The 18127-nt window shown below is 49.5% G+C and overlaps 8 protein-coding genes across 8 annotated transcripts, besides 33 other annotated features; all 8 read right to left on the bottom strand.

Annotated features, from left to right (window-relative positions):
• Positions 1-13816: a sequence feature (heterozygous, non-Esmeraldo-like haplotype).
• Positions 286-350: a microsatellite.
• Positions 423-443: a microsatellite.
• Positions 477-523: a microsatellite.
• Positions 800-856: a microsatellite.
• Positions 958-1006: a microsatellite.
• Positions 1011-2420, bottom strand: Tc00.1047053509999.140 (RNA-binding protein, putative; the record flags this gene model as incomplete). Its single annotated transcript, XM_809823.1, has 1 exon — positions 1011-2420. One exon carries the CDS (start codon positions 2418-2420, stop codon positions 1011-1013), a length of 1410 nt encoding a protein of 469 aa, XP_814916.1.
• Positions 2610-2691: a sequence feature (T-rich).
• Positions 2835-2858: a sequence feature (AT_rich).
• On the bottom strand, positions 3024-4400 carry Tc00.1047053509999.130 (hypothetical protein, conserved; the record flags this gene model as incomplete). Its single annotated transcript, XM_809822.1, has 1 exon — positions 3024-4400. The coding sequence occupies one exon, from the start codon at positions 4398-4400 to the stop codon at positions 3024-3026; it is 1377 nt and encodes a 458-aa protein (XP_814915.1).
• Positions 4800-4822: a microsatellite.
• Positions 4877-4916: a microsatellite.
• Positions 5060-5139: a microsatellite.
• Positions 5379-5412: a sequence feature (AT_rich).
• Positions 5739-5780: a sequence feature (G-rich).
• Positions 5837-5865: a microsatellite.
• Positions 5950-5992: a microsatellite.
• Positions 5995-6056: a microsatellite.
• Positions 6074-6110: a sequence feature (AT_rich).
• On the bottom strand, positions 6856-8289 carry Tc00.1047053509999.120 (RNA-binding protein, putative; the record flags this gene model as incomplete). The annotated part of the gene is made up of 1 exon (XM_809821.1): positions 6856-8289. One exon carries the CDS (start codon positions 8287-8289, stop codon positions 6856-6858), a length of 1434 nt encoding a protein of 477 aa, XP_814914.1.
• Positions 8786-8806: a sequence feature (AT_rich).
• Positions 9391-10629, bottom strand: Tc00.1047053509999.110 (serine/threonine protein kinase, putative; the record flags this gene model as incomplete). The annotated part of the gene is made up of 1 exon (XM_809820.1): positions 9391-10629. One exon carries the CDS (start codon positions 10627-10629, stop codon positions 9391-9393), a length of 1239 nt encoding a protein of 412 aa, XP_814913.1.
• Positions 10322-10361: a microsatellite.
• On the bottom strand, positions 11041-12132 carry Tc00.1047053509999.100 (hypothetical protein, conserved; the record flags this gene model as incomplete). Its single annotated transcript, XM_809819.1, has 1 exon — positions 11041-12132. The coding sequence occupies one exon, from the start codon at positions 12130-12132 to the stop codon at positions 11041-11043; it is 1092 nt and encodes a 363-aa protein (XP_814912.1).
• Positions 12354-12524: a sequence feature (T-rich).
• Positions 12650-12688: a microsatellite.
• Positions 12784-12841: a sequence feature (T-rich).
• Positions 12898-12986: a sequence feature (A-rich).
• Positions 13264-13296: a microsatellite.
• Positions 13443-13536: a sequence feature (A-rich).
• Positions 13585-15417, bottom strand: Tc00.1047053509999.90 (carnitine/choline acetyltransferase, putative; the record flags this gene model as incomplete). Its single annotated transcript, XM_809818.1, has 1 exon — positions 13585-15417. The coding sequence occupies one exon, from the start codon at positions 15415-15417 to the stop codon at positions 13585-13587; it is 1833 nt and encodes a 610-aa protein (XP_814911.1).
• Positions 13817-18067: a sequence feature (areas merged during assembly that could not be assigned to a particular haplotype. This can correspond to areas where the two haplotypes were merged or to regions with more than two copies in the genome that were merged during assembly.).
• Positions 15544-15572: a sequence feature (AT_rich).
• Positions 15627-15664: a microsatellite.
• Positions 15690-15719: a microsatellite.
• On the bottom strand, positions 15953-16924 carry Tc00.1047053509999.80 (hypothetical protein, conserved; the record flags this gene model as incomplete). Its single annotated transcript, XM_809817.1, has 1 exon — positions 15953-16924. The coding sequence occupies one exon, from the start codon at positions 16922-16924 to the stop codon at positions 15953-15955; it is 972 nt and encodes a 323-aa protein (XP_814910.1).
• Positions 16981-17001: a microsatellite.
• Positions 17285-17350: a sequence feature (A-rich).
• Tc00.1047053509999.70 (hypothetical protein, conserved) lies at positions 17398-17832 on the bottom strand (the record flags this gene model as incomplete). The annotated part of the gene is made up of 1 exon (XM_809816.1): positions 17398-17832. The coding sequence occupies one exon, from the start codon at positions 17830-17832 to the stop codon at positions 17398-17400; it is 435 nt and encodes a 144-aa protein (XP_814909.1).
• Positions 18054-18091: a microsatellite.
• Positions 18068-18127: part of a sequence feature (areas merged during assembly that could not be assigned to a particular haplotype. This can correspond to areas where the two haplotypes were merged or to regions with more than two copies in the genome that were merged during assembly.) that runs on past the window's edge.

Here is an 18127-nt window from a genome sequence, read left to right as displayed (position 1 = left end):
GTTGTTACGATGTGCGTGCACCAAACAAAACTGTCGTACTGACGCCCCTCCTTCCTCCCTTCCTTGCCACGCATGCATGCACACTGGGATGTGTAGCCCCCCTCCCCCTCCCCCAACTCTTCCCGCAATTCTCACGGCACCCAAACAACGAGAAAGGTGGGTGTGGGTTCTATAACGGAACGTGGACGATTTTCACGCACCCGCTGAGCCACCCATTGCCAGAAAAAGTATTGAATACCCCCCGCCCCCGCAGACACCGCGATCCTCAACACAGAAGTTATACACAAAAAAAAAAAAGAAATAAAAATAAAAATAAATAATAAAAAGACAATAATAATAATAAAAAGAAATGAATGCTCATGCCGTTTCATTCCTGTTTCACTGCTTTCCTTCACCTCCTCTTGTCGCTGCAAAGGCAGACCAAAAAAAAAAAAAAAAAAAAAGAGATTAAAGGGGAAACAAAAATAGCAACAAAAATATATATTAATATAAACAAATATATATATTTATATATTTATATGTAGAAGCCGGTGATCAGTTAGCCACATGCAGACAGTCTTCATTACTCTCAGAAAGGCAAACAAAAAAAGTATAAGGACAAGAGAACAGTAGTCGAAGCAAGAATACCCAAATAATACACTAACATGGCTATGGATCCTAAAAAAAAAAAAAAAGAGCGCATTGACTGGCTGAGAGAGATTATATACAAATTAGTGAATGCATTCTTAAATCCCAAGCAGCAGCAGAAGCAGCATCAACGAAAACATAACAAAATTTCTCTAGTCATTCGTAAAACAGTAAAAAAAAAAAAAAAAAACCCGAAACAAAAAAAAAAACCCGAAACAAAAAAAAAGAAGTCGATTGCCAACAGTAAATAAGAGAAAAGTAAAAATAAAAATAAAGGTTGAAAAAACAATTCCCCTAAAAATCCCGCGTTTTCTTCCCTTTTTCCCCTTAATAAATAAATAAATATACAAATATATATATATATATATGTTTATATATAGAAATCACACTGGTACAGGTGGTGTAGGGCATTCGGAGAGCCGTTGCTGATGCAACCGGTAGGGGTTGTGTGTATACCGCGTACAACGTTTCCTGCCTTCAGTCGCCGTGGGTGTTGAGTTACTCACAGAGGATTCTTCAGCTATGTTTGTGCCGTAAGCGGAGCAGAAAGAAGTGGAGGCAGTAATAGGTGCTCCTTGTCGTGAGGCGGCAGAGCCATCATGCGTTGCGGGTCGCGCGCTCCATTCGTTAAAGTACTGGATTGCAATCGGTGTGGACGCCTCCTCGGACTCTGCTGGACACAAGCTTGAGCAACTGCTCCCCAATGTTTTCTGTGGGGCACCCAGGCTGTGAAACGTAGCAGCATCCTTCTCCGCGTGGGTGAAGAAATTCGGTTGTGGGAGGCACGGGGCTTGTTGCAGGAATGCGTCGGCATGATCTTGTGGTGGCATCCCTGGGGCACACACCCGTTGCCGGTTCGCTTCATGGAAGAAAATATATTCCCTCATAGGAGAGGGTGTTGGCACCGCGGAGCAGCCGTAAAACGGTTGCGGCATCAAATTGCAAGGGTAATTTGTAGAAGAGGTATTCGCTGATTGCGTGGGTTGTGGTGAGTTGCACCGCGACCATCGCAGAAAACTCCAAGTAGAGAAGTCTGAACGGCAACAATTTACGCGCCCTTCATCCACTGGAGCACGCGTCATAGTTCTATCGGTTGCGTTTGTCCTCACCATATCGTTCGGTGCACCTCCTCGCCGAATTGAATCCGTAACGGCTGCGCCTGGACGCCGATTCCGCGCCGGCACATCTTCTGCCAGCTTCACCATCAGTGGAATGGAGCCGCTGCCAGGGAACGGACGTGTGTTGTGAACGGCTTCTGCAGCCTTTTCGGCGGCACCCTCGGCAAGAAACGCCACAAAACCGATACGGCGTTCCATCCACTTGTTTCGAGGAACGGCGGTGTCTTTGTGGAGCGAGACGCTGCCGACAGGGCCGAAGCATGCGAACAGGCGGGCCAATTCGTCCGCGGACACGTCAAGCGGAATATTGCGCACAAAAAGCTTAAAGATCTTCTTGCGGGCATCACCAATTGGGGTGTTGTCGTGCCGCTTCTTCGCCCAATGCACGGAGATGGCCCGGCCGTGAAGAAAGCGACCGTTGCACTCATGAAGGGCGGTGCGGGCCTGCTCATTCGTGGCATAACGCACAAATGCAGTGCCGAGATTCTCACCGGTGTGAATGTTGCGCATAACTGCCGCGGAGAGAATCTGCCCATACGGAGAAAAAAAAATCCGAAGCTCGTTTTCATCCACGACGCGTGGCAAGTGGCGGATGAAAAGATTCGCGTGGCTGTACATCTCGTCAGAGGGATGCTCCACAATATCCCCAGGCTTCTCCTGCTCACTTGTGTGCATTTCCCCTGGTCTGCCGCTGGTGGATCCTTTTCGTTGTTTTTGTTGTTGGTGTTTTCTTCTCTTGTGCCTTGTTGACTCCGTATGTTTTCCCTATTTCTTTAGCGAAGTTTGGTGTGGACGCTGCTGCTTCTGCAAGAATCTCCTTTCGCCTCCTTGATGACGCAGTGTTATTAAGTATGACTGAAGGGCAAAGCAACAAAAAGGAAAAAAAAAAAACAAAGGAAAAGGAAAAGAACGACGATAAGGCAATCCAAAAATAAAAATAAAAAGAGTTGACAGAAAGATGATGTACGTAACCTTCTTCAATGAGGAACGTAAAAGAGCGTCCAAAGACAAACCACCCGCTGCACATGCTTCACCAAAAATGTTAATAAAGAGCAGATTTCATTGTTTGTTTTCTTCCGTTACTCGCTCATATATATATATATATATTATTTTGAGCCCCCCAACACTTGTTATTGTTGCCTGCTCTCCGTGAGGCGGGTTAGTCGAAACAGAAGGGGCACGCCACCCACACGCAGCAGGCAGCAGAAAGAGAGGGATAAGGCGCCATGTGTGCTCCCCATATTGCGGCGAAAGGGCACACACACAGACGCACCACTCCTAGAAGAAGTGTACCGTTTTCTTTGCGGTTTGAGATTCTTTCACACGTTTCGCTTCATCTGTCTCAAGAGTCTTGTACGCCTGCTTCAGCTCCCGCTTTTTGTCGCGTCGCTCACGCTGTACCTGCTTTGCCAACTGCTGCCGCATCTTCTTTTCCTCCCTTGTCTCCCCCTTGTGCCGCGCGAGGGCGAGCAGCTGCTTGCCTCGCTTGGACACCACGTCTTCATCCTCTGGTTTTCCGTTTTCCGTTGTTTTTTCTGTTGCCGCTGCTGCTGAGAAGTCCCCATGTCTCCTTCTTCGCCTTCCCGGCGACGGCGCCCGAATAACGTTGGGCTGGTTGAAGTACGTTGAGTACGCCGAGACTGCCGTCTCGCAATCTAGCCGATTTTCCTTATCCTCCACCTCCCTCAGCACGTAGACCTCGTGGTCATCGTCATCCTGCTCTGTCGCCTGCACCGCATCCTCGAAGTTCCCGGCCGGGCCGTCTAACTGTTGCCTCTGCATGCGCTCACGGGCAGCCTGCCGTATTTCCTCCGCCTCCCGTTGAAACTCCTCCAGAAAACGTGCTTGCTTGTCCGGCAAAACGGTTGTGGTGTACAACTCCCCTTTGGGGCTCATGTCCGTCCCGGCGGAGAGGGCCATGTTCTGCAGCTGGTGGATCAGCCCCTTGTTGCGCCGCGGCTCGGCAGTCCCGTAGTCGACGCCGGCCCTCTCAACCACAAACTCCTCAAGTGCGCGCATGTACTGATCCACACCGAGAGCTCCGTGGGCACGAGGATCGTCCGTGTAGGCGTCGTTGAGGCGGGCGTCGACGTTAAACTCCCGCATCATCTGCGTAAACTGTCGGTCCACGCCCCTCTTCGTAACGTCGTGCTGGACGTACACAAACCCATCGTGTTCCGTGACGCTCTTGGCGCCACCACCCGCACTCCGCACCTCCTCCCCGTCCTCCTCGTCACCGTCGCCGAAAACCACCTCTCGCAGGAAGTCATCAGTGAACTCCACCTCCTCCTGATCCGCAAACAACTTATCATCATCTTCCTCGTCGTCTTCGGAGTCCTGTGCACGAAGAAAGTTGTGCCTGTTCATGTACGCGTCTTCTTCCGGCAGTCGCCCGGCGTCTGCCTGTGCCGTTGAAGAGGCGAATGAAGTGGTGGTGGCCCACTCCCGCGCCCAGCCACTGACAGTCGCCGACTCCTCCTCGTCGCTCTCCTCTGCACGCTGGCGGCGGCGACGCGTGGCAGTTGTCGGCAGGTGTTTGCGTAGTTCCTGCTCCTCCACCATGATGGCAACGTTCTTCGCCCCCTCATACTCCGCGTCATCATAAGACGGATGGACGAGTTTGAAGGTCACGCCCTTTGAGCGTTTGGGCGGCATCGCAGCGCTTCCGACACCCTCGGCTGCTTTCCCCTTGCCTTTTGCGGCGCGCTAAAAGTCCCTCTCACTGTGCGTGTACTTGTGCACGGCACTCCGCAGCAAAAAAAAAAAAAAAATGAAATGAAACGACCACCAACACACAACGGCAGCGGCAAAAAAGGCGGTGCACCGACGAGCAAAAAAAAAAGATCTCCTCCCGCAAAGACATATCAGACGCCATTAGGCTCACCCGGTACACGCATTCCCGACCCGAATTCTGCCGCCACCGGGGGAGGGAGGAAAGAAAAAGCCGCGGTGGCACTACTCCTCTCAGCCATCCTCCCCTTTTCCCTGCACACCGATGCAGAGCAAAGAGCCAGCGGCGGCAGCGGCGCCGAAAAAACAACCAGACAAATTGCCAAAAAAAAAAGAAAAAAAAAAAAGACACGCACGCAAACAAAAGAAAAAGAAAAAGACAGCTAAACCAAAAAAAAAAGTATACATATACATATACATATATATACATATATATATATAACAAAAAAAGCTCAAAAGTTGATCCATCAACGTAAATCACATATATATTTATATATGCATATATATAACATCCTCCCGCACCCCTCGTATCCGCCCACCACCGCCGTCCCCCTCGTGTTTGCGTGCGTGCACACATGCATAAGTGTGTATATATGCGTATATATTGATGTAAATATATACGTGTGTGTGTATATGTTTGTATATATATATATGTGTGTGTATACCCGCAAATTATAAAAAACGATGATTCACCGCCCTTTTCCTCTCATTCTTTTAGCTGCGTCCTTCAGGCAAGAATAACAAAAAAAAAAAAAAAAGCCCTTGGTTGCAAGCAATTCACACGCGTACACGCACATACCCCAGACAAAACAACAAACAAACAAAAAAAAAAAAAAGACATGTACAAACGACGTAAAAGAAAAATAATAATAACAATAATAAACGTTTGCAATGGGGCAATCCAAAAATAAATATAAATAAATAAATATATATATATGCGCGGATGATTATTGGCTGAGCAAGGCCAGAGAAAGCAGAAAGAGAAGAAAGAAACAGCAAGGGCAAAAGGAGGTGCAGAAAGAAAAAACAAACAAACAAATGCTCCCCAAAGTCTAATAAAAACCAAAAGGAGAAAGTACAGCTCCCACAACAACAAACAGAACAAAAAAAAAACAAAAAATTTTCACCCCACTCGCCCCACTGCCAGTTTGTGTGTGTGTGTCTTTTCAGACGGACAGCAAAATCCACAGATTGCCCCCACAGGAGGCACCGTCCTTCCCCTCGCTTTTCTTTTTTGCGGTTATTCTTTCAATTTGTCCTTCGCTCCCCTCCCCTCTCCTCCCCCTCCCTTCCTCCCCTTTCCTCTTACCCCCAGAAGCAACAACTCGCCTTGCCGCCGCCATCCACAGTTCGTTGGGGAGAAAAAAAAAAATAAAACAAAAAAAAAAAAGGTAAAACGGCACCAGCGAGAAGAAACAAAAATAAAAAAATGGGGGTCCGTTATGCATGGGAATTACCGTACATATTCCCAGACACAGAAAGACACACAGACACACAGACAGAAAGACGGAAAGACAAAAAAAAAAAAAAAAAAGACACTGACAAACAAACAAACAGCAAAAACAAACACACACACACACATCATAAAAGGATTCGCGTAAATAAATATGAACAAATAAATATAAATATATTTTTCTCATTTTTATTTCAGCACCTGCCATTCCGAAACGCCTCTTGTTTTTCGTTTCACTTAATTTCCCCTGTTTTTTCAATTGTCACTCATTTCTCTTCTCTGGTTGCTTCTATTCCACTGTTTACGTTCCCTTCAAACGGAGGAAAGGCACATTAAAAAAGAGAAACAAGCAAACAAAAAAAAAAAGACATTTATGTTGATTTCCCTACTCGCTTTCCTTCCCCCTTCCCCCTCTGCTAGTACCAGCCATCCTCCCCGCATGCTTTTGCACAGCATGTACTCGTAAAGTCACTTTTGTTGTTTGTTTCCGTTGAACGTGAACACACAATTTACTCCCAATTCCTCTCCCGTTACAAAATGCCAGCAGAAATTACTCCATTTGACGGAGCCGTTCCATTCACGGAGAACCCATCCCCACGCCAAAAGAAAGAAAAAAAAAAAGACGCATTCAATGCCACACGACGCTGCTCCGCCTCCGTCCTCCCGTTTGCCCGTCACAGACCCATGTTTGCCTGCCCTGTCGAGACTCACCCAAACACCCACACACACACCCAAAAAAAAAAATCGTTGCAGGATCATTGTGGCAAATGGAACACGCAAGTCAAGAAGGAAAAAAAGTATCTTTATGCCTTCCAAGCGGCAAAAAGACAAATTACTTCGATGAAAATTCGGTGAAATCGGCATCGGTTTGCTGTAAGACAGACATCACCGCCGTGTATTCAAGCGATCCCCCCACATAGCTGCTCTTCATTGACGAAGAGAACTCGGCAAAATCAAAGGGCTCCCGGCGACACTGTCAGCCTGCGTTCCGGAAAGGCCTGGAGACGTGGATGAGCAAAACGGCGTCGTGTACATTGGAAACGATGTAAACCCTCCATTGTTCATGCATGAGACGGGCGACCCAGAAGGAGGCGTGGCACAAGCGTTGCTCGGTGCAAGGGGATTGGCGGCAGTCGCTGCAGTGCCTCCATTATAAAAGGGAAATGGCACACCGGTTCCCTGCGACCACGTGACCCTTGTCCGCCATGGATACGGCGCCTCACTTCCCATTACTGCTCCCGGAACCGAACCAGGCAAAATAAAACCACCAGACGCCAATAATGAGAAATAGGACGTGGGCGCAACGACCATTGCACCTGTGCCCGTTCCCGTGGGAAAGCACTGTTGAACGGCTGGGACGTCAAAAAAATGCTCCTGTCCAGAGGACATTGCGCTCATATCACCCTGTAATTGTTGCTTGGTCTTTAAGGCATTAGCAGAGTTTTTACTGCCAGTGCCATGATGAATGCGTTGCGGGGCGTCCTCAGCCAGTTTTACCATCAATGGCACTTTCCCACAACTTGGAAAGGGTCGGGTGTTATGAACGGCCTCAGCAGCCCTTTCGGCAGCACCATCCGCAAGGAACGTGATGAAGGCGATGTGGCGCTCAGAATTTTTCTCGCAGTCCGGCGCGGTATCCTTGTGAATCGAAACAGACTTGACCGGACCGTACATATTGAACATGTCCTCGAGAACGACGGTGTTGATATCCAGTGGAATGTTTCGAACAAACAATTTACTGATTTTTTTACGAGCCTCCCCAACCGGGGCGTAATCATGCTGCTTCTTTGCCCACTGAACAGCGATCGCTCGTCCACCTATCCGTTTTCCCGACATCCCCTTGATTGCACTCATTGCCTCCTCGGTGGAGGCGTAACGCACAAACGCGGTGCCAAGACTCTTACCAGTGTGAATATTGCGCATGACTGCTGCTGAAAGAATTTGCCCATAGGGGGCAAACAAATTCTCCAGCTCACGCTGTTCCATTTTGTGCGGAATGTTACTTATAAACAAATTTGTACGACTCTGATTATCAGAGGCAAAACCCCGCGTGAGGAGGAGTTTGTCTCGCCTACTCGTATTATCGTTGTGTACATCCGCACTGTTGCCATCACAGCAATTACTACATTCTTCGTCCAAAAGCAGCTTTTCCACAAGAAATTCGGAGTCAAAAACAAGGCAAGGTTCCGACGTCACGGACGCCAGAGCCATCGCCTCCTCCTCCTGAATTGCTGCGTGTGTTGATGGGGAGTTGGAGCTCATTCCGTCAACACTCTCCGGCAACACGGGAATAGGCTTGACGTTCTGCAGAAGATCCGGCACTTGCATCCTTTCATGGGAGGAAAAAAACATTTCAACCATGTAGAAAATATAACGCCCACCTCCCTACGCGAGTGGTGCGGTGTATTCGTGAAACCTCCGCTGTTCGTCCCCAATTGTACCTCCTTCTTTCGCCCCCCTCAAAGAGACCGTATATATATATTATATATGTAACTGTTTGGTTCTGGGTGTATGTCTATACGCACCACCACCCGCCGCCTTTGATTCTAATACTTTTTTGGTGCCGTAAATGTTAATTTGCTCCGGAAAACTCTCTTTTTATCTCCTGCTCCTTCTCTCCCTCTTCCCAGATGCCGTTTTATGGGCACAAACAATCGAAAGCAATGAAATACACGCGTTTTTTGTTGTTGTTGTTTTTTCTCCTCCTCTACGATGGCCCGTTCACGGTCGTGTCGTTTCTTCTGCCTTCCCGCCGCCGTGTGCCGTGGGTCTCGGGCTGCTACGACAATCGCTGTGACGACTCACTCACCAGGACGCAGAAAACAACAACCGGCAAATAAAACACGACAAGAAGGACAAATAAAAAAAAAAAAAAAAAGGGCGCCTTTTGTTTATAATTTTACTTTTAATTCCCTTTTTTTTTTCTTGTGTGTGTGTGTATGTGTGTTTTGATTTTTCTCCCGCTCTGGTCCTCGAATCACTTTTCCTGCAAAGAGCGGTGGTGGTGAGGAGGGACAAAAGAGGCAGCGGGAAATACACACGGGACACAGGACTCTAAACGGGTGCTCAGGCCACACAAAAATACACGCGGTGCCCCAATTGCAATATTTCTTCCCAATGGAATGTGTCTGTTTCTTCAAAAAGGAAAAAACAACAACATCCGTCACTCTAGAGCAAAATGTACAGAACAGGAGGTGCACCCTGGACTCTCGTACCTGTGTCGCCTCTCCTACTCTCTCTCCCTCTCTCCATCTTGTCAGAGAAGAAACAACGGCCCACACCAAACGGAAATATAAATGCATATTTACACGTATGCTCAAAAAAAGAGAGAAAATGTGAATACAAAAAAAAAAAATGGATGGACGCGGCGCCTTGATCTTTGTGTCTCGGTCTGTATTTATACTACGTATGGGTGGGAAGGTGTATGTGGCCGCACACCTCAGTCTCTGTTTGTTCCCCTTGTTACTTCTTCTTCTTCTTCTCCCCATTTTGTCTCGTCCATGGGTGTTGTAGCACTTCCGCCATTGTTGGACGTGCATCTGGGTTTTTCTGCAACATTGCCAGCACCAATTCACGGGCCAGCGATGACATTTGAACGTCATCGCCCAAATGAGGAGCTGCTTCACGAATCGCATTGAGTGTGTCCTGCTGCGACACACAGTAAAAGGGTGGTGCGCCAGTTAGCATCTCGGCCAGCATGACACCGAGGGACCACACATCTGTCTTGAAGGTGTGAGGCATGCCAATTAGCATTTCCGGGGACAAGTAGTCCAGTGTGCCACAGACAGTCAGCCGACCTCGGCCACCACTACACAACGGCGAAACGTCTTTAACCGCGCTGCACGGGGCGGTACCAAAGTTGTCATGGTGGGAGGAAAGGTCTTGTTCCACCTTTGGCTCCACAAGGGCTTTACTCCACCCAAAATCTCCCAGCCGTGCCACACCGTGCGCGTCTAAAAAAATGTTCTCCAGTTTCAAGTCACGGTGGGCAATTCCGTGCCCGTGCAGGTACGTTAGCGCCCGCGCGGCCTGCCGAACGTACCGTGATGCCCGCCGCTCATCAAACCTCCCACCGGGCATTGTCTTCAGTTTCTGCAAAAGCGTCCCGCCTGGACACATCTCCAACACAAGCACAACGGTCTGCGGGGTGATATAGTAGCTCAGCATACGAACCACATTGGGATGACGCAGCGTGCGGTGAACGTTGATCTCCCATTGCAACTGCTTCTCCAACTTCAGCTCACGGAGGCGGCGCCGCGATACTTCCTTCAGCGCAACAAGCTGCTGGGTGGGTAGGTGGCGGGCGGAAACCACCACGGAGTAAGAACCGTCGCCCAACACCTCTAGCCGCTGGAAGTCGTCGTCACGTATGTCTTCCTGTCGAATGACAAGTTGCTGCTTCTGCCGCCGCTGCTGCTGTTGCTGCTGCTGCTTGTGGTGGTTGAAATGTTGCAATTCAAACAACCCCTGCGACGTCGATTCAGTTGGTGATGGTGCCGTGCGTTGCGGCGGCGCGAAGGAAGAGGCGCGCGGTGACACCCGTGAGTTTGGCACCGACTCCGACGGATCGTCGTGCCCGCCACCTGCCAAAGAAGAGCACCACGCGTCACTTCGCGTGCATCCCCGCCGCGAGGTCTGCACCGTCGGCTTCGCTTCACGCGGCCCCAGAGTCGGGGAACTCAAGTTGTGGTGCTGCCACATTTCCCACACAAAAAGCCACTCACCCGCCCGCCCCCTTTTTTGTTGTCTGCTGTCCTACAAGCCGAGCGGCACAGTCAACCCGCTGGGTCGGCAAGGACACAACGGCGGCAAAAAAAACTCAGAAGCAACGATGCCAAAGAAAACAACGCATATATGTATATATATAAGAAAGACGGGAGAAGGTCAAGACGCATGCGTGCATTTAATCGACTGCTGGCGATGTCAGGGTATTAAGCTCCAAATTAAAAAAATACACACAGAGAAAAAGAACAAAAAAAAAATCAAAAACGGGGCTGCCATAAAAAAAAAGCTCCAAAACTACAAGTCCTTAGCTCCGTGGGCCCCACCGTTAAGCATCAACATTCAAACAACTTCAACGTTCACGCACCTTTTTTGAAAGGGCGCAACACATCAACTAAGCCACTCATTTAAATACGCGCAATTGCACGGGTTGACGACGCTGTTGCTGCTCGCAAAGCACACCGAAAGCTGTGGACAACCCAAACACGGCAACCCCACCGCCGGCATTGCCCACGCGCTTGGCTGCGCGACCGGTGCGGGGTTCCACAATCCACCGGCAAAAACATCACCATGCCCTTCACGTCCATCCTCAAGCGGTGTCGTCACGCCATTCGAAGGCCAGCCGCCAACTGCAGCGGGCGTTGCCGTGAAGTGCCGTAGGACATTTTTCCCAGTTGCCAACTGGTACTGCGGAGGCGCCCCAACGGAGGGTGTCACGCAGTCCAACACACCGTCCAAGACCAATGTTTGCACCAGCAGTTGCGCGTCGCGTTGAGAAATCCGCTTGTTTCCGCCTTTATTGTCATTGGCTGAAGTGACTACGGAGCCACTGGGAAGCGCCGTCACCACCACCACGGCATCACCAACGCCAAGTGTCGCTTCCCCGGCAGCCCCGCTGCCATGAGACTCATGCAGATGCTGTGTAATCTGCTCCAGGGAAACCGAATGACGCTGGGCGACAAGGGCCACGATAAGTCGCCTCATCCCGTCAACAAACCACACATCCATCTCGCGAGAATCCTCGCCACCATAAAAAGTTCCTCCGGTGATTTCATCACTAGGCTCAAATTCAAAGAGAAGATAAATACGCTTTGCGCGGTTTGAAAAGCAGCGGCGTTCCTTGATGCGCTTCTGCGCCACAAGCAGCTGAAGAGACTTGATGACTTCACTCTTGGGCAGACGGACCTTGCTGCACAAAGTGGCCTGATCGATCCCACTGTTCCCACTGGATCGTATCGCGTCAAGAACCAGCGAGGGTCCCTCCGGCATGCTGTTCGAGAGCGCGACATACACGCTTCCATCACCGTTCCCGCGACGCAGCACCACCTTCCCGCCCTCCATGAGACCCCGCAGAGCGTCGGCCGCGGTACGCTGATCCAACGCGAGGTCGCGCTGCAAAGTGGTGAACAGTACCGCCTCTTGCCCCGCCAGCGACAGACTGCTGAGTATTCGCTGCTTGGCATTCGCCACATGGGATGACATGGCCAACGCACAACGCAGTGCAGTCGTCAAGCCAACCAGCCAAGGACACACACAAACACAAAAAAAAAAGTAAAGGAAAAGAGAGAGTGGTAGAACTTTTTTTCTTTCTTTTTTTCCACCTCTTCTTTTCGTTTTGCACTCAACCCTCACGGCAGAAAAAGAAAAAATTAAAAAGAGGGAGAGGGAGAGTCTCCTATTGACCCACTACTAGAGCCATGAAGAAAACAAAACACGCAAACAAAAAGAGTGAATGGGAAAAAAAGAAATGGTTAGAGGCAACAACAAAAATAAAAAGTAAAAACAGCAGCAGCAATAGCAGAATAAGAGGAAAAGGCAGTACGTTAACTGAACACACACAAACAAAAAAAAAAAAAAATGTGGAAAGAAAAACAGGTGGAAATCACTCCAACAACTCTGTGCACCACCCATACAACGGCACAATGGCGTGCAAAAAATGGGTTTATGCATAAAAATGTATGATGATCATTTCAGTGCTACTTCAGGATAGCTGCTGATGTTGTTCTTGTTGTTTTGTTTTTGTTTTTGTTTTTGTTTTCCGCCGTGTTTAAATTTGTTTCTTCGTGTCGAGTGCGTGTGAAGAAATGGCGGAGGAAATCTCCTCTCCCCTCTTTGCCTCTCAATCACAATTGGAAACAAAAAAAAAAAAAAAAAGAACAAACACAAACGGGCAAAAAGACAACAACAAAGAACTGCCTTCCTTTATGCGGTAGTCGGGTCCCCTCTTTTGCCCAACGCCCTCCTCAATTCTATGTTTTTTGTTGCTTTCCTTTTTTTTCCCCCTTTTTTTTCTTTTTTACTTCTTTTTTATGTACACTCCTCTTTTCTTCCCTCCTACTAATTCCTTATCCACCCCTTCTCTCTGTTTTTGGTTGCCATTCACCCGTGTGGCACCGGCAAGGGAGAGAAGGGCACATCCATTCGCCGCACCTTCCCCACTCCACGACGTTTCACCCGCCAGCCCAGCAGATAAAAGGCGCTATTCACTGGATTACCCTCTGTGACAGCCAAACAAACCGTAAAAGGCGTAGTGGCTTGCCTGATCGTTTTACGTTAATGCACAGTAAGGAGGAGAACAACAAGGAGGAGAAAACATCGGTAGGGCGAGCGAGCAAGAAACAAAAAAAAAAAAGAAAAAAAAAAGAAGCGGGAAAAATAAAAGAGATGCCAGGCGTCTCCATATCGTCAACCGCCTTTGAAGACCCCTCCCCCGCCAATGCTTCCGCCCCTGCCTCCCAAATTTTCCCATTTCTGAAGTTTCTCTGCTTGCTTGTTTTGTTGCTCTTGCGCATTTTCCTTCTCTTCTCCCCTATCGTCCGATTTTTTACTTTTCTTCCTCCTTCCCCTCCTTTGTTTTTGTTTCGTTTTTTCCTTTTTTTTTTTCCTGCATGCCTCGCTCTCATGCGCGTGACGTGGACAAACTCTCTTTTCGTCTCAGAGTTTAGATCCAGCCAACACTGTGTACAGGCGCGTCGCGGACACCCCAATGGCAGCATTCATGTCTTCTACGTTCGTCGACGGACTGCTGGTGAAGGCGGAGAGCATGATGCGCACTTCGTTCTCGCCCACAACATACCCCAAACCGTAGCCGTTGGGCGTGACAGGGCCAAAGATGAAACGTTCCACCCACGGGTACGACACGTTACTTGTGCTAAGCACCCACTTGCAGCATGAGTTGTAAGTGTAATCGTTAAAGAAATTGAGGGCAGCGTTGTCGTTCCGCTCTACAGCTAACCGATTCAATGCCGTCAGGTGCCGGTCAACACCCTCACCTTTTGATGCAGCCTTGGCGAGTGTTGCGTGGCGATCCGATGCGGCCTTTATGAGCGCCAACAGTGCTGCTCGCTCGGACTCTTTTGGTGTCGTACTTTCCTTCGTCTCCTTGTTGACGGCCTCTGCTAACGTCAGCATCTCTTGCGTGGCGGAACGAATGGTCTCAGTGCGGCCGTGGAAAAAGCACGAGGTGGTGGCGGCCTCGTAGGTAGGCGCAAGTTTGTTGCGGCACTTGTGAAAAGCCACGTGAAAACACATTTGAACAAACGCATCTGGACTCACACCGAGTTGCTTCAGTTGTGTTTTGCCAAACGGCAGTTGCAGCTGTCCCAAGGCGGTGTTTGAAATGAGGTCCAACGCCTCCGTGCGTGCACTTCGGATGTGCCCCGCAAACGTCTTGCCAAATGTGACACGGAGGGGTTCTACCAAAGAAGTGACTTGCGTCGTATCAACTGCAGCGGCAGTGGTGGTGGCCACGGCTTTCGACTCGATGCTCTGCAACACATCACCGACCCACCGCGCCCACTGCACGGCGTCGCTTCCGGAGTGTTCAAAATTAAAGGCCACCTGACCGTCCGCTGAGACAATGACTTGGTGCTTGTCATACCACCTGTTCTCCGACTCTTCCTTATTTCCATGCAGCATTGCCCCATTCTTTAAACCGTCATCTTCCTCCCACTTTTTTGAATCCAAACATACCACCACTATGCCCTCGTGCACTTTTTTCAAAGTTTCTGCGTTCTCTGGAGTTCTTACTAGTTCTGCGTATGCACCTGCCCATACCTCGCGGTTGCCGGCGGTGAGCACGGACACCGGTGTTGTGTTGTCCGTGTCCGGTGTAATGGAGAGGATGTACTCAAAGCAATTTTGAATCACAGCCTGCTCCAGTGGGACCAGCTGGTCGTCAAAAACACGAACAGCATAGAGATGACCGTCATGCAGCACAATAATATGGCGTAGTTTCTCAAATGGTGTGATGAGAAACTCGTCCGCCTTTTCGCCTGGAAACAATGAGGCTCCAAACTGTCGCAGCATGGGTGACAGGTCCATGTTTGCATCACGCACCTCTACACCCTCCTTCAGTACATTCTGCACCCACTTCGCGATGCCGTACACAATGGAGGCTGCAACGCTGGGCTGTGTTTCACCCGCGTTTTTTACCTTTTTTATGAGAATCGCCGGATTCGTGTTCACAGGCAGCGGGGCGCGGTTGGACAAATACATGTTGTCCCAAATGGGTTCAATATAAGAGTAAGGGTACCCGCCCTCCGCCTCCGCCGCCTTGTTGGCCTCGACAAGCGCATTTTGAAGCGTCACAGCGGAGCCGGCAAGAAACGTGTCAAGTTTCACCAAGTGGGCCTTCACTGTGTCCGCTGGCTTGAGAGGGAGAATGCTGGTACGATACCGCTCAGCCGTCTGTTGAATTGACGGAATCGGCAGTCGTGGCAGCTTCAGTACATTGGCGGAAAGATCCTTCGCCAATACACGCTTCATTTATGTTTTGTGCTGTTTTTTTATTTGTTGTTGTTGTTGTTTTTTCCCTCCTCAGAACTGCTAAAAAAGGAACGTTAAATTTTCTTTCAAGTATTCCTGGTATATAAAAAAAAAAAGCAGTAGAAGAAATAATATAAATAAATAAAATAAATTAAGCCTTCCTCGCTCGCCTCTACCTTGTGCATTCAAATAAAGCAAAACAACCATACAAAAAAAGAAAAAAAGAAGAAAAGAAAAGAAAAGAAAAACGCGTGTCCGTACGTGTTTGTATCGCAGCAGCAGCAGCAGCAGCAACAACAACAAAGAAGGTGGTTGCGTGCATAATTATATCATAGACATGCAACGTATGCATTTGCCTCTCTCTCTCTCTCTCGGTGTTGTTGCTGTTGTTTTTCATTCACTTCTCCGCAACATCTCATCCCCTTTTCATTTACGGTACGTGTGTTTTCTGCGTGCGTGAGTGACGGCGGCCCGTCGCCCTCGTCCGACCCCATTTCGCGGAAGTCCTCCACTCCCTCACTCTCGCCCCATCCCATCACTTAACGCCGGTCTCGTCGCTGGAATCGCCAGCATTTGCGCCGTCCACCGTCCACGAGCGGATGACGCGGTCGAGTGCAACGTCGTCGTACCGCTCAAATATGCGGGGGTCTGTGGGCGAAAGAAAGTTGAAGTTCCCCTTCGCAATGAGATCGTCAGGAATGCGGTCCAACAGGGCGGTGTGAAATCGAACGTAGTGCACCAGCGAGTAGTACGTGTAGAGTGGCACATCCTCCGGCCGCGGCAGTGGACAAAATTTCATTAAAAACCCTAAAAGCATCAAGTCCGCCCCTGCGCCGTCGTGCAGAAGGGCCTCCTCAAAGTTTACAGCCGTGACGTAATACATGTCTTTTATGTAAAAACGTATTTTGTTCAGCGGAGGGCGCCCCATGATGTCTTCTGACGTTGCGGCCCAGCTTTCAAACATGGTGAGTAGGATCTCCTCCAGCACCTCACGGCGGCGATTAAACTTCTCAATAGGAATGCTGGTGGCACGTCGGCTAACCATGTGAACGTGTAGCACGTACAGCCAGTAGGTCAAATCCATCTCTGCGTACTGCAAGTCAAACAACGCCTTCCACTCTGGTAGGGAAATATGATGACACAAGTGCCCCGAGATGAACTCGGAGACCGCTCGGACTTGACTGCCCAGCGTCATCCACCGTGGACGATCCCCCTCGTAGACCGCCATCGAAGAGGGGTCACGCACGTCGATGCCCTTATACCGCTCCTCGTTCTCTTCAACCATGGACTGCAGCAGCTCCTCCGACACAGCCACGTCAGTGGTGGCGCGAGGAGTCAAGAATTTGTCGGGCCTCGGCCGGAGAAATTTGTCTTCGCTCACGCCAGCAAACTCACTGCCTAGACTGGCCCACGCAGCAGCTGTCATCCACGACGAGCCGACGGCCGCAGGTGCCGTCGTGCCGGGCTGCTTACTACTACAGAGTCGGAGAATCGTCCTGGCCCACATGTATAGCCCACCCGGTACCCCGCCCCCGAGGAAAAGAGCGGCACGAGTCTTTTATGCACACACACACACACACACACTGCAATTCATGCACGGCCCATGGATGAAAAACACATGGATGCAAACAATGTAAAAGAAACAAAAAAAAAATGCAAAAGAAGATGGAGAAAATACAAAACTACCTTCACACACTCCAATTCATCTCCTCACGGGACAAATGAACGCCGCAAAAGAGCAGTTGCAGGAAGAAAAGGCAGTTGTGGTGGTAGAGAGTCTCTGAGACAGGTAATAAAGAGAAAAGAATGGTGATGCAAAGGGGCGGAGGCTCCCTCTGTCAAAAACATTATAAAAAAAACATGCAAATCTCCTCTTTTCTTTTCTTTTTCTTTTTCTTTTTCACCCCATTCTTCCCTTTTCTCTTTTTTCTTTCGGGACAGCCGTTTCCTCCTCCGTTCTTCCTCTTTTATGCTCACTTCTCATTTGAGGACAGAAGCGGCCCTCGAAGCCTCGTAGCGCCCAATCTGCCCCATGATGGCGTCAAACGTGTCCTCGACATCCTCATCCTCCCAGTCCTCATCCCATGACTTCATCACCTCCTCCTCAAACTGCCCACTGACCCGTCGGGCACTGAGCGTACGGTGAGAACTGCTAAACTGGGCACTACCACTCATGATGTTGCTTCCTGCCGTTGCAGTGACGTTTAGCCCACCCTCATTATTGTCTCCAAAGGACTGGAAGTCTACAAACTGGTCCTCCGTCTCCTTGTACCACGCAGACCACACCTCGTCAGCCCTTGTCAGCTCCAGCGAAAGTCGTGCCGTTTGCAATATTTCCTGCCCTGTGGGATTCGTCGTGTCCCTTGTGGTTGCCACGGAGGATGGTGATGGCGACGTCCGACGTTGGTTGCTCATTCGCCACAATGCCACTCAACAAGAACAAAAACAAGCCTGAATGTTCTACGCGTTTAGTCCCGGTCGGTGTTCGTCGTCGTAGTACGGGTTGGTGCTGTAACTCCTTCTTTTTTTCCCCAGACTCTGGGAGGCATCAACAAAAAAAAAGAAACCGGCAAATACAAAGAAAAGAGAGTACACATACGTACGTGCAGCAGAGGAAACAACCCCCCCCCCCCCCCAAAAAAAAAAAAAATAAAAAAATAAAAAAGTAAAAAAAGTTGGCAATCTTAGTGGGCATGCAAGTTTGGGAGAG

Source organism: Trypanosoma cruzi, genomic scaffold, assembly GCF_000209065.1.
Source record: "Trypanosoma cruzi strain CL Brener 1047053516573 genomic scaffold, whole genome shotgun sequence".
NCBI classification, from domain to species: domain Eukaryota; phylum Euglenozoa; class Kinetoplastea; order Trypanosomatida; family Trypanosomatidae; genus Trypanosoma; species Trypanosoma cruzi.
This window is presented reverse-complemented; position numbering and strand designations above follow the sequence as displayed.